Below are 15,304 nucleotides of genomic sequence, written 5' to 3' on the forward strand. Positions count from 1 at the left end.
GTGCCCCCAGCTGAGGACCTGGCCCTAAACCCAGGCAAGTGCCGGTGTCTGGAGTGGAACTGCGAGTGACACCCCCACACTGGGCCAACCCCAGTTAACGCCCAGTCCTATCAGTTTTGATGTTGATGGATGGTGAGAGATCTGTTGCGTTACAGTGGGGCGGTCAGGACCCAAAATGCTTCCCAAGTGTGACCAGTTCGAAATTAGGACAGAGAACCTGGGGGCAGCAAGGCAATCTACAGGGAAAGAAAAGCATGACTTAAATGCATTTCCAGCGGAAATTCAGCAGTTCCTCGTATGCGGGTGGCAAAGATGCAGGTGAACGGAGTTCTTTAGGAAACAAGCAGGGACGTTTTCAGCAGCCCCCACTGCACACTTTGTCCGGGTAACCGTAAGATCAACACACTGAAAGTCGCCAGCCCGTAGTAAGACTCTGTTTGCTTACGCTGCAGGGTTCTCCCCTCGCAGCCCGCCGAGGAAGAAGGGAGCCAGGAGGTGTTTCTCGCAAAGTTTAACTCTCCCCCGGAGGAACCCGGGGGGAGGAGGCGTGGCCAGCGGGGGCTGCGCCCCTCGGGAGCCCGGGTGCTCTGCGGGTCCCGGCGTGCACTCCCTCAGTTCATCTGCACCTCCCAAGCTCCTTACAGCAGACTTCGCTCCAAGCTCAGTCGCGAAGAAGCCATGGCGAAGTCCAGGGGCCGTCTGTACCTTTGGATGTGTTTGGCTGCAGCGCTGGCGTCTTTCCTCGTGGGATTTTTGGTGGGTGAGTGTACAAACCCCCTCCCCGCAGCCCAGGGCGGCCGGTCCTCCGCGGAGAAAACCGGGTTGGGCTGTGCTGGGCTCGCTCGGCCCGCTGAGCTCAGTCTCAGTTCTGATGGCGAACTCCCGGAGTTTCGGCCACGCTGGAAGCCGAATGGAATGCATTTGGGCCTTCCTACTAAAGTGTGACTGAAATCCAGATTTATTAAATGCTCACTGCGTCAGGGTACTGGCAAGGACTGTTGGAAAACAGTTCAGAGTTGTCACTATCCGCAGGTATGAAAACAGTGGTTTCAGCCCCAAGCATTATTCGTGAGTCAAAGGTGGTAATTAGTATGGGCAGCGCTGCAAAAACTGCTCTTCCCTCATCACTTGTTAAATAAATATTTGTGGAAAGCTCCATGGGTGTCAGAGACTACTTCCCTCGGGGAGAACAAGACAAAGGTCCTTGCCTTGATGTCTAACGTGAGAAAATGAAAAGAACTTCTCTCATATAAAACTCGCTTTAACCAACTCAGTTACATTATGCAGCAGAATTGGAAGTTTCCCTGAATTTAATGTGAATATTCCTGTAAAGCTCACCAGAATCTATTTCTTACTTAGGGACGGGCTATTTTTGGCTTCTAGCTTTTATAAGAGTCTAAAACAATCGTGTGTATACGTTACCCAGTGTGTATATGTGCATATGTGTGTTCTTCCCGTAGGCTGGTTTATTAAGCCTCTCAAAGACATCGACACTACACTGCACTATCATCCAAGTATACGGCGGAACCTGGTATCTGAGATGAAAGCTGAAAACATTAAATCATTTCTTCGGTAAGTTTGTTTTGCATATTTGATCTTAAAAATAAAGTGTTTGAAATATTGCAGAATGAGAAGTGTATTGAAAGTGGTTATATTCATATGGGTAGTCTTCTTTGTGTGAAATTATACATAACATTCATTTATGGTAGTTTAAAATGTCCCTAAACCTCTCTTAGGGTAAAATCTATTTGAATGTTTCAGGAGTCTTTCTTCCCTAACTTTATCTGTAGAAACATTATCTCAATGCTTTATTAACAGGTGTTTCAACTTTATGCAACTTTGGGCTGCAGCTGAATGTTACTTTTGTTCCTCACTGCCTGGATTTAGTCAGCAATGTTGTTTAAACATTATGTTCTGCCAGGAAGACTTAACTGGCTGTAAATGCTGATTTCGAGGAAAGGAGGTTAACGTTTCAGATTCTGTCTCCCACAGATTAAACCTCTCTCTCATGTTACAAATATACGTAACACAAATAGGACAAAACGAGAGCGAAGGAATCAGTGAAAATCCACCAGTGTTTAGGCATGAAAAAGAGTAATATTTGGGGGAGTGATTATGAACTCCTTGAAGGCAATCACCATGACTTTCATTTCTATGTTCAGACTCTTTCAAAGGATTGTCATCAGAAATACCCCAGCTCTATTGAAGTGTAACTTACATAAAGTAAATTCCTTCCATACAAAGCCTACACCTTGAGAGCATTGACAGATGCATAATATACAACAAACCACCTGCTCAATTCTTAATGCAGAAAATTTACATCATGCCCTTGGCATATTCCTCCCTTCACCCCTGACCTCAGACAATCACGGATCAGTTTTGTGTCACTATGGATTCCTTTGCATTTTCTAGAATTTTATGTAAGTGGAATCATACAGTAAGTTTATTGCTTTTTACTGCTGAGTAATATTACATTGAATGGATGTACTACACTGTGTAGATGATGGACGTTCGAGTTTCTAGTTTTTGATTATTGTGAGTAAAGCTGCCATGAGCTTCTGTTTACAGGATTTTGGGTGCACATGTGTTTTCATTTCTCTTGGATGAGTGTTTTTGGGTGATATAGCTAGCATATGTTTAACTTTTTAAGAAAATGCCAAACAGACTTCAAAAGGGATTGTACCATTTTGCATTTCTACTGATCACGTATGAAGGTACCAGTGCTCCCCATCCTGGCCAACCCTCAGTATTGTCAGTTGTTTTAGTCTTAACCATTCTAATGGGTATGTAGTGGCATGGCATTCTGCCTTTAATTTGCATTTCCCTGATGTGAAGCATCTTCTAATGTGCTTATTGGATAGTTGTACATCTTCTTTTATAAAGTCCCTCCTTAAATATTTTTCTGTTTTTAAGTTGTTTTGTTTTCTTATTACTGAGTTGTAGGATTTCTTTATTCTGGGTATAATGCTTTTTGTCAGATGTATATTGTGAATATTCTGTTCTATGATTGGCCTTTTTTGTTTACTAAGGGGAGTGTTTGAAGGACAGAAATGTTTAAGTACAGTGAAGTTTTGTTTTATGTTTCATACTCTGTGTGCTATCAGACTTTGCATCTGAGAATTTGGGAAGATTTAAAAATTTTTATAGAAGTTTTATAATTTAGCTTGCCCATTTAGGTCAGTGATCCACTTCCAGTTAATTTTTGTGTGGTATGAGGTAAGAGTTGATGTTTTATGAAATACAAATACTAATTTATTCACGCAACATTTGTTGGAAAAAAATAGAACTTTTTCCTATTACACTTTCTTGGCATCTTTATTCAAAATCACTTGGCCATAAAATGTGTGGTCTGTTTTTTGACTTTATATTTTCTTCTAATAATGATCTCTTGATTTATATATCTCTGTACTGCACTATGCTTTTTAGTATAGTTTAATAGTAAGTCTGAAGATCAGATAGAGTTAATCCTACTTTTTTTCTTAAAAATTACTTTGACTACTTTCAGTCACTTGTGTTTCCAAGTACATTTTAAAGTCAACTCTTCGATTTCTACAAAAAAAAAAAGCCTGCTGGAATTTTGATTAAAACTGCATTGACTCTATAGATGAATTTGGGAGAGAAGTAACATTTTTAAAATATTGAGTCAATCTCTTCTTTCATTCATCTTGGGGGATGTACTCAATTTAACTTTTCCCTCATTGAGGCATGATGTCATTTTTCCCAGTTTTGGGGCATTAACATTTGTGTACAGGTTTTATGTAATTGTAGGCTTTCATTTCTCTGAGATAAATGCCCAAAAGTAAAAATTGCTAAGTTGTACATTTTTAGTTTTAGAAGAATCTTCCAAACTACTGTATAATATTTTATATAGAACTTCTACAAACTACTATATAATAGTAGTACAAACTATATAGTACAAACTACTAGTGTATATTATTTTATATAGCTCTACAATTTTATGTTTTCCAGTGGCATCATCACTAGTTTAAATTTTATTCATTCTGACAGGTTCATAGTGATACCTCATTGTGGTTTAAATTTGCATTCCCCCAATGACTAGTTAATTAATTATATTGAACATTTTTTCCTGTGCTTATTTATCATCTGTATACTCTCTTCACTGAAATGTCTGTTCATGGCTTTTGCCTATTTCTAGTTAGGTTTTTTTTTTCCTTTTGAGCTTTGAGAGTTCTTATATTGTCCAAATACAAGTCTTTTGTAAGCTTTGTGGTGTATAGACATTTTTCCTAGTCTGTTATTTGTCTTTTTATGTCTTAACATTTGCAGAGCAGAAATTTTCAATATTAAGGAGGTTCAGTTTATTGGTTTTTCCTTTTATGGATCATGCTTTTGGGTTCATGTGACTGGTCCTAGATCCCTTTTCTCCTCTCTCCCAAATTTTATAGTTTACATTTTACATTGAAGTTTGTGATTCATCTGGAGTTAATTTTTACTTAAGGTAAAAGGTTTGATGAGGTTTATTCATCTGCCTATGGGTATTTCTAGCACCATTTGTTGAAATGCTATCCATCTTCCATTTAATTGCTTTTGCACCTTTGACAAAAATTAGTTGGACACAGCCCTGGCCGGGTTGCTCAGTTAGAGCGTCGTCCCGATATGCAAGGGTACGGGTTTGGATCTCTGGTGAGGACACAGACAAGAATTTGAAAAAGATTTTCTAGGATTACTATACCTAATGAAATATGAGGAGAATTCAGCTGAGATCTTCCACAAAAGGGAGAAAGAGAGGGAGAGAAACATTGATGTGAGAGGGATAGATGGATTGGTTGCCTCTTGCATACCCCCAAGTGGGGACTTGGCCTGCAACCCAGGCACGTGCCCTGACTGGGAATCAAACCAGCAACCCTTCAGTTTGTAGGCTCCTGCTCAATCCACTGAGCCACACCAGCCAGGGCTCTACTTTGTTTTAAAGTTTAAAGTAGCATAAGGTGGTAAGTTATGTATGAAGAATTTGCATGACGATTATATGTGTGGAGTTGTCTTTTCTTTCCTTTACATCTAACTGAATACAGAAATTGACAAGAATAAAGGTAGAGTGAAATATATTGTATCCAAAGCCCAAGATGTGAATGAATGAAGAGGAGTTACCCAGTTTTCACCACACCTAGCACATGTAACAGGAGGTGGGATGAGCTTCAAAAGAGTTGTTATTTTTTAAAGAAGCACCATATTTTTCAGACTATATGACGCATTAGACCATAAGACGCACCTAGGTTTTAGAGGAGGAAAATGGGAGAAAAAATTTTGAAGCAAAAAATGTAGTCCTGCTCCTGCTCCTGCCTCCTGTGACCCCACTCCACCACTGTCCCCCCTCCACTGATGTCCCCCCCGACCCCTGTACCAGGTAAGCTCCATTCAGACTATAAGACACCTCCCCCTTTCCTCCCAAATTTGGGGGGAAAGTGCATTTTATAGTCTGAAATACATGGTAAAAGGAAAAATATTTGAAAGAGCCCATGGAGGATAAAAAGGAATCCCACCTGATCTTCTAGCCCTGACAAGCATTTAAAAACTGGGTTAGGGCAGAAAAATAAATTTTCCTCCTACTTTTCCAAGGTCTTCTGGCTGGATTAATAATCAAAATAACACAAGGCGGATTAACAATCAAACTAACACGAGGTGGATTAACAGGAAAAATAACCAAATTTAATACATATGTGTACATGAGGGTTCCAAAGAATGTGGGGGCTGAGCACAGGCCAGGCAGTGAAGGCTCGTAGTCCATCTTGAGCTCAGAAGAAGGGGCATTTGTGGTTTGGGACTTCAAAGGGCAGGGAGGCCATTCGCGTGGAGACGGAAAAGCAAATGTTTGGTAAATACATGTTTTCTGGGCTGTCTTTAACAATGGGGCACGTCAAATGGGCTTTGCTGTGTTCCTCCCTGTCTACGACACTTACTTCATGTCAAACCGCAGTTGTCTCTAATGGTATCTCCCTTCCTAGAGTAGGTCCTGTGTCTAAATTCTTTTAGTCCATTAGAGGGAAGGCAAAGGTGTTCTTCTAAGATTTTTACTTCTTGAAAATAAGTAGCTTAAAATAATATCCCAAAAGTTTGGGGTGGCAAACTTTGCTCCCCGTCACTAGAAATTGGTAATGCTAGTGAGTTTCTTTATATCTCTGATATAGAAATGATAAATTAATGCCTAAAGGATGAGTAATACATCTTGACTAGTTCTTAGGCACATCGTTTGAATATAGTAGTCTTTAACTCTCCCTTGTATTTCATTTTAGTTCTTTTACAAAGCTCCCTCATCTGGCTGGAACAGAACAAAATTTACTGCTTGCCAAGGAAATCCAAACCCAGTGGAAGAAGTTTGGACTGGACTCAGCCCGGCTGGTTCATTATGATGTTCTCTTATCTTACCCTAATGAGACAAATGCCAACTACATATCAATCACGGATGAACGTGGAATTGAGGTGATGTAGAGTTGTTGGTGCTGCTCATACTTTATAGCTCCACCTATTTATGGGAATTGGAATTCAGGATCAAATGAAAATAAGTTTGTTCAAAGTGCAATGGAATTCATTTTCTAGAAAAATTAATAAGTTGCAAACTAATTATTCAGTGTTTACTATGTGAGGCACAGTGATAGGTCCTGAGACCAGACTGTGGACTAAGATGTGGCTCCTTTGCTTAAATAAGGCGAGGCGGACATTAGAACACATGTTTCAAATCAACGCAGTAAGTGCTATACAGAGTATGATTAGGGTTCTTTACCTACAATGAAAAGGGCCACTTGGCCTAGCATTGATGTAAGAATGTCCAAACCTGTAGAGAATTTTTATAAGAGTTTATTTGAACCAAATTGGTAACACATGATGGGTCGCAGCTTTTTATGCATTTGAAATTAAGAAGGGAACATAAGGAAGATTACATGGAGGTGTGAGAAAATGTGGAGATTGAATTCAGGAAAATTAATAAGATTGTGTTCTCTCTTGAGGGTAGTAATTTCAAAGGTATGTTAACTAGATGCACAGAAATAATGGACAGAGCTTGCTTTAAGCAAAGATACACTTTTTCACTAAAATCTGTATGCCTATTTTTACAAAAGACAATTATGGAGAAATGTAGAAATGAACATTGTATTGAAATGGAATAATAAACATTGTTTAAAGAAAAAAAGTTATATGACTAGGGTGTGACCTCCCACCAGGACCTGCCCAGTTAGGAATTTGTCACCCTGTGAGGTTGCTTTCCATAGAAGTTTTTTTTTGTCCACACCACCCTGTAATTCAGAGAAGGCTTCCTGAAAGAGTTGATATGTGAATCATGAAAGATTCTAAAGGGTTAATTACTTCATTGAAAAAGCAAGATCAGAGAATTCTAGGTGGAAGAGAAAATATGGACAAAGCTTGGAGACATATACTAGTTTAGTGTTGCTAGGGGACTTTAAAGATTTTCTCTATGTAAAGAGTGTAAAATACAAAGTGAGCCATGACACGAGGTGAATCAGTATACAGCTGACTCTTGGACAACATGGGTGGAGGACCGCCAACTACAGTCCATGTATAACTTTTGATTCTCTAAAACTTTAATAATAGTATATATTCACTGGAAGCATTACTGAAAACAAAAACAGTCAAACACATCTTTTGTGTGTTATATGTATTATATACTATATTCTTACAATAAAGATAGAAAACAGAAAATGTTATTGAGAAAATTACAAGAGAAAATACGTTTATGGTACTGTATGTATTTATCAAACAAATCTGCATGAGTGGACCCATGCAGTTCAATCCCGTGTTTTTCAAGGGTCACCTGTATATGTTTTAGGGACAGGCCATAGAAGGACTAATAATACATTGTCCTGAGCAGGGAGGAATTCAACCTCAGGCAATGGAAACCATTGACAAGTCCTAAGCAAGGAAGGGTGCGGCTAGGAAGACATTTTGGATAGTTTGAGCAGTCTGCGCATTAGACGTAGACTAGGCAAGGAGTTCAAGTTGGAGTCTTAAGACAATAGTTCAGGTAAAAGATGATGAAGCCCTGAATGAGGATGTTAACAGGAATGTGGAAGAGAGATAGATTTAAGAAATAGTTAGGAAGCAGTATTGGCAGGTATTGATTAGTGATTGGAGGAAGGAGGTGAGGACAGAGTCCAATGTGATTCCTAGGTTTCTGGTGTGGGTGGCTAGCTAGTGATGCGAACAATAACAGCAGGGAACGCAGAGCCAGAATGCAGAGCCAGAAGCAGGCCTGGGGTGAGAGAGGATAAATTCACAGCTTCATGGCTGAGCTTGGACATGCTAGATGAAATGCCCAGCAGGCCCTTATATATATGAGTCTGGAAACCTGGGCATCAAAGATATATTATTAGGTATGGATAAAAGTTTAAGAGTCAATCAGATCTCACAGGAAGGGAATAGGAAATGAGGCTAGTACTGTGCTGGGGATGAAACACAGGGAAACATTATTTAAACGTAGATGAAAGAAAAGGGGCCCCCAAAGAAAGCTGAAAGGAATAGGAGATTCATGAGAATGCCTCCTTCAAAGCCCCATTTTTATACTTCAGCTGGGAAGTTTTAGTTACTGAAATTGCATGCATTTACAGAAGTTTCTACTATTTTGAAGACAACGATAATGATAAAGCTCTTTCTCATTGTTGCTAGTAGAATTTATCAATTTAATCACAGAACCTAGTTTCGGGATACTCTATCATAAGTGTATACTTGAGGGCAAAATGCATTATTCTTTAACAGCAATCTAGGAAATTTCTTTCTAACTTCATGTGTTTCAATGGTTGCTAGGCTTTTAAAACATCATACTCTGAGCCACCACCAGCTGGATATGAGAATGTTACAAATATTGTCCCACCATATAATGCTTTCTCAGCCCAAGGCACGCCAGAGGTAAAGTATTAGATATTTTCTTACTCAGCTCCTTAACACTTTCTTTGTTATATAAAACTTATGTGGAGGACTAAACTGAGTAGATTAGAAAGATCATACATGCTTATCTTTGAGGTTCAGGGCTATATACACACTCCCTTAAAAAAAAAAAAAAAAGGAAGAAGAAGAAGGAGAAGGAGGGGAAGGGAGAGGGGGAGGAGAGAACACCAGAAAAAAAACCCATAAAAACCAGAGCCCAGTGGAGCAGATGCTATTCTTTGAAATAACAAAGAAACTGCTGAACATGCCTTTAATTCAGGAAAAGCAATGTTTTTACAGGCTTTTTCCTTTGTTCATCGGCTTACATTACAGATTTACAGATGTGATTTTTATAGATCACACTACGAAGTTTTAAGATGAACACCATGGTTGGAAATTAAACATAGTTGGGATTTTAAAATGACTTTTACTTATTTCCTGTGACTCACTATACACTGATAATTTCTACAAAATAAAATTCATGGTTTAAAATGTTTTACATGTTGTCATTTTTAAAACTGGTGAGCATATTGAATATTTTCTGTTTCTAAGAATGAGCATGTACCTGTTTATATAACCCAAGCCAGGAAAGATAGCTTTTGATGGTGCAGTTTTGGGAAGCAAACTTATTCTTTGGTTTTCTCTCTAACTAGAGCAGTATTATGTATGGTTTTTCTTTTTTCTTTTCCCTACAGGGAGATCTTGTATATGTAAACTATGCTCGTACTGAAGATTTTTTCAAACTAGAAAGAGAAATGGGCATCAACTGCACTGGAAAGATTGTTATCGCCAGATATGGGAAAATCTTCAGAGGAAATAAAGTACCGTTATTTGTTTTTTCTAGAGGGAAGGAGATAAAATATACCCTGTAAATGTAAATGAACATCTTACATCCCAGTTTCCAAAATTGCTTTCACCATATATATATATACATATATATGTATATTTCCATGGTTGCTCAGAAAATCCTGTTTTTATGTTACCTCACATATCTAGAGAGGGAAATTATTTTCAATAATTTTATTACCAAAGCAATATTTGCTTTTTTATTTAATTGAAGGAAATTTATGCAAACTAAAAAAAATAAAATAAAACGCTCTCCTGTATTACCCAAGTTCATTGCCTAGACATAATCGATCTTAACAGCTCTTTCCAGACCCAATTCTGTGAAATATGAATAGAAGTGTATGTCTCCATAATCATTTTAGAGATATTATTTTTTAACAAAGAGGGCATCAGACACTATATATTGTATAACTTTATTTTTTCTCTCAGAAATAACTTGTGGATATTATTTCATGTTTACGAGTATAGGACTCAAGATCCAAGCAACCTGAGTTTTGGTCTAATCTGGGCTTCCTATTCTCTAGATCTTGTACTGTGAGCAAGTTGCTTAACCTGAGTGTTTCCTCATGTATAAAATGGAAACATTAATAATAACATCTCTTATAATCCTTATGAGAATTAAATGACTTTATGTTTGAAAACATCAGTGATTTGTACTTAGTAATTTCTGTGTAACTGGTGATTAAGTAAATACCTCATTATTTTAGATGCTTACATAATGTTTCAGAGAATTGATAAACAATTTATTTAATTCTCTCTCCACAGATGCTTGGTGTGTCTTAAATTTGTTACTATTGCAAATACTTCCATTGTGAACATCTTTGTCAATATATACTTGACCATTCGTGTGAAGGGGTTTTTTGTACTATCGATTCCTAGAAGTTGAATGGCTTAATCATACTGGGTATTATTTCAACATTTTGACAGGCATCTGATTACCCTTCAAACAAGTTGTGACACATTGCACTCTCACTAATATTATATGAGTGCTTTCTGAATATTAAAATATTTTAGTTGATCAAAACTGATGGTTATCCATCTTTTACTACCATACTTTTGGTAATGAAGAATTCAGTATCTTATAGGGTAGATTTCCTTATTCATGGTTGATTTGGATTATTAGAAGAATGTTTTCAAAAACACTGGGCAATTTTTCACCCACGATGACTATTCTGCATAGATTTTTAAATTAATTTAGTTCCACACATACTGTAGAGTGTTTATGATGCGCCAGATTTTGAAGGGTGGACTGTTAAAAATAATTAACAATGAGGTTCTCACAAACACCCTCCATGCCAGTGTTTTCTTATACGTAAAACAAGAATACTAATAATAACACTAATCTCTCAGATTGTAACCCTAGGGGAGCAAGATATTTACACAATATTTTAAAATACTTGTATCTGTCCTAACATAGAAATATGTACAAAATATAGAAGTATAAAGAAGGGAGACATTAATCTTGCATTTAGGAACAGTAGGAATGTTTCGCAGAAGTATAACTTGTTTGGCATTGTGTAAAATAAGTGAGAGTTGTCAGGTCTACCAGAAGAGAAAAAATATTCAAGGCAAAGAGAACAAAATGAGTAACAGCATGGTAAAATGCAGTGTCTAAATTTCCTTACACTATGAAGTGGTTTTTCTGAGATGAGTAAGTCGATCATTTGCCATTTCTGCGTCATTGACTGCATACTGCCCCTGCAGGTTAGAAACGCCATGTCCGCGGGAGCCATAGGAATCATCCTGTACTCGGATCCAGCTGACTACTCTGCCCCTGAGGTGCAGCCGTATCCCAAAGGATGGAACCTTCCAGGACATGCAGCCCAGAGAGGGAACGTGTTAAATTTGAATGGTGCTGGTGACCCCCTCACTCCAGGCTATCCAGCTAAAGGTAATGGATGAGCCCGTCATGGTCTACCCATTTTTTGTAAAAATAGTGCTTGCCTGCATTAAAGGCATAAGAGCAAGCAAGCATCTACAGAACAATGTTAAAACTGTGTGCAATGATAATATTTTGGATTGCTGTTGCTAGGAATTCAAAGACACTTCCCTTGTATTAGTTTCAGCTCTCCATTAATGGAGAAGGAAAAGTCAGTTGAATTATCTCTATTTTCTCTCTACCTTTTAGTAGAGCGGAGGATCGGAAACAAGATCCTCATATCCAAAGTAATCCTGTCCTTACCAAACTACAATATAAGATTTCTTTTTTTTAGTATATTTCATTGATTATAGTATTACAGTTGTCCCAATTTTCCCCATTTGCCCAGTTTCCCCCTTCCCTCCTGCGATCACCCCATTTAGTTCATGTCCAAGGATTATGCAGGTAAGTTGGCTTCTCCATTTCCTTTACTCTTCTCAACATCCCTCCTGTCTATTTTGTACCTACACAATTATGCTTCTAAATCCCTGTACCTTTTCTCCTATCCTCTCCCTTCCTCCTGTCAGCTTATAACCCTCCAAATGATCTCCATATCTGTGATTCTATGCCTGTTCTAGTTGTTTGCTTAGTTTGTTTCTGTTTTTGTTTTTTAGATTCAGTTATTGATAGTTGTGAGTTTGTTGTCTTTTTACTGTTCATAGTTTTGATTATCTTCTTTTTCTTAGGTAAGTCCCTTTAACATATCATATAATAAGGGCTTGGTGATGATGAACTCCTTTAACTTGACCTTATCTGGGAAACACTTTATCTGCCCTTCCATTCTAAATGAAAGCTTTGCTGGATAGAGTAATCTTGAATGTAGGTCCTTGCCTTTCATGACTTCGAATATGTCTTTACAGCCCCTTCTTGCCTGTAAGGTTTCTTTGGAGAAATCAGCTGACAGTCTTCTGGGAACTCCCATGTAGATAAATAACTTTTTTTCCCTTGCTGCTTTTAAGATTCTTTCCTTATCTTTTGGGTAATGTAATTATGATGTATCTTGGTGTGAACGTCTTTGGCTCCAACTTGTTTGGGACTCTCTGTGCTTCCTGGACTTGTATGTCTATTGCCAAATTAGGGAAGTTTCCTTCTATATTTTTTCAAGTAAGTTTTCAATTTCTTGCTTTTCCTCCTCTTGTGGCATCCATATGATTTGGATGTTGGCATTTATGGAGATGTCCCAGAGTCTTCTGAAACTCTCCTCATTTTTTTGAATTCTTGTTTCTTTATTTTGTTCTGATTGAATGTTTATTTCTTCCTTATGTTCCAAATCTTTGATTTGAGTCCTGGCTTCCTTTTCTTCACTGTTGGTTTCCTGTGGATTTTTCTTTATTTCCCTTAGTGTAGAGCCTTCACTTCTTCCCTTACTCCTTTGCTGTATGCAGTGAGGTCTTTGAGCACTCTGAGCACCAGTGTTTTGAATTCTGCATTTGATAGGTTGGCTATCTCTGCATCACTTAGTTCTGTTCTTTTCTTTCATTAGGCCATTTCTTTGTCTCCTGATTTTGTCAGCCTGCCTGTGTCTGTGTGCTAGGTAGAGCCACTTGATTACCTTTTAGTGCACCTGTCAAGTCCTATGGGGTGAAGCCTTGGGTATTTGCCAGGGTGGGGCAACCATGGCTCTGTGTATGCGGGGGAGGGGTCCAAGAAGGGACAGTGCCACTGCTGGCTGACTTCTGGGGGCTTGCCTGGCCCTCGCCCCATTTCGAGTCACTTCACCCACTTCCCCTGTGCGACGGCCACCCCTCCAGCTGCTGCCCTGGTTGTGGTTCCCAGAGTGGGAGGGTTTGCATATGTTCCAGGCTCTCCTGAGAAAGTGACAGTTTCTTCCTTCCCCTCCCTCCCCCTCACTGGGTTTACAGCCAGAAGTTATGTGGCTTTCTTTTTCCCGTTGCTGGAGACCTGGGCTGCTTGGCCTGGCCTAGGGCTGTGCTTGCTGGCTCACAAGGTGTCTCTCTGATCTTTATCTGCCATATGTGAATCTGGGGCTGCTCCTTCCACTGGCCACCCCCACCTCCCCACCTCTCTGTCGTTGCCCCTGTCGCCACCCCTCCTACCCATCTGGATGAATATAACTTCTGTAAATCCTTGGTTCTTGGACTTCCATACAGTTTTTGGTGATTTTCTGGCAGTTCTGAGTGTTTTTCTGTTTTCAATTAGTTGTGTTCCTTCTTATGGTTGTGTAATGAGGTGAAGCTTGTCTCCCTACCCCTCCATTTGGACCAGAAGCTAGAACGCAAGGTTCCTGAATCGCCTAGTGATTTTATCCTTCTCTAGATCATACTTTTTCTTTTAAAAAATACCAATGAGTTTGTGTGTGTGTGTGTGTTACTTAATATCTAAAGCGTGGAAACCATCTCCACAGTCAAGATAATGAACTTACCCATAACCCAAAAGTTTCCTCTTGTCTCTTTGTAATGGCTCCCTCTCACCCTTTCTATTCCCTCCCTGCTAATCCATAGAAAACCACAGGGATCTGCTTCCGGTCAGCATAATCATTTTGACGTCTATCCATATTGATATGTAGATAGAATTTATTCCATTTTTGTTAGGCAGTATTCCACTTGAATAGATATACTAATTTTTTAATTCATTTACTTGATGAAAATGTGGATTGTTTTCTGTTTGGGGGCTATTATACATAAAGCTGCTCTGCAGAGTTGAATACAAATCTCTTTGTATGTATGCTTTCATTTCTCTTTAGTAAACACATAGAAATGGAATGGCTGGGTAATATGATAGAAGTAAGTTTAACTTTTTAAGAAATTTCAAAACGGTTTTTGAAAATGGTTGTACCATTTTACATTCCAGCAGCAGTGTTTGAGTGTTCCAGTTGCTACAACCTTACCAACACTTAGTATGGTAAATCTTTTCGACACTATATTCTAATAGAAATTTGAGCCCTCCCAAGTTGCAATTCTTTTTCAAAGTTTTTGATTTTTCTCAGCATATTTATAGTTTCACTGCACAGATCATACATATCTATTTTCACATTTATCTATAATCATTTCAGATTTTTATGCTATCTTAAATTATATTTTCTTTTTTTTATTCTATTTTTTAATTTGTATTGTATTTTTTCATTACCATTTAGTCCCCGTATTCTCCCCTGCCCCCAGCAATCACCACACTGTTGTCCATGTCCATGAGTCCTTCTTCCTTTTTGCTCAATTCCTCCACCCTCTTAAATTAACATTTTAAATTTCAGTTTCCAACTGTATTGCTAGTAAATAGAAATATTATTGTATTTCTAGAAGAAATACATTGATACTCTATTCTGCAAACTTGTTAAACTCACTAATTAGTACTTCTAGGTTTTTTGTAGATGCCATCAGAGTTTTTACATAGAAAATTGCATCACCTGCAAATAAAAACTTTTTTTCCCAATCTGGATGCCTTCTATTTCTTTTTATTGCCTTATTGCACTGGCTAGTACTTCCCAAAATTTGTTGAAACATTGTTAGAGTAGATATTTTTGCCTTGTTGCTGTCCAAGGAGAAGTCTTTCTCTGTTAAATATGATATTATCTGTATGTTTTTTATAGATTCTTTTTGTCAGATTGAGGAAGTTTACTTCAATGGTAATGTGATGAGCTTTTATCTTAACACATGTATCTAGAAATGTATATTGGATTTTGTCAAATACGTT

General features: G+C 38.3%; 1 protein-coding gene across 1 annotated transcript in view; it reads left to right on the forward strand.

Annotated features, from left to right (window-relative positions):
- Positions 1-612: 612 nt before the first annotated feature.
- Positions 613-15,304, forward strand: part of NAALAD2 (N-acetylated alpha-linked acidic dipeptidase 2) — a 45,083-nt gene continuing 30,391 nt past the window's right edge. The window contains exons 1-6 of the mRNA XM_024555830.4: positions 613-760; positions 1,461-1,572; positions 6,252-6,438; positions 8,773-8,874; positions 9,588-9,713; positions 11,443-11,629. Coding sequence (XP_024411598.2) covers positions 679-760; positions 1,461-1,572; positions 6,252-6,438; positions 8,773-8,874; positions 9,588-9,713; positions 11,443-11,629 — 796 coding nt within the window. The 5' untranslated portion in view covers positions 613-678. The remainder of the gene's footprint in view (positions 761-1,460; positions 1,573-6,251; positions 6,439-8,772; positions 8,875-9,587; positions 9,714-11,442; positions 11,630-15,304) is intronic.

This window comes from Desmodus rotundus, chromosome 5, assembly GCF_022682495.2.
Source record: "Desmodus rotundus isolate HL8 chromosome 5, HLdesRot8A.1, whole genome shotgun sequence".
In the NCBI taxonomy this organism is placed as follows: domain Eukaryota; kingdom Metazoa; phylum Chordata; class Mammalia; order Chiroptera; family Phyllostomidae; genus Desmodus; species Desmodus rotundus.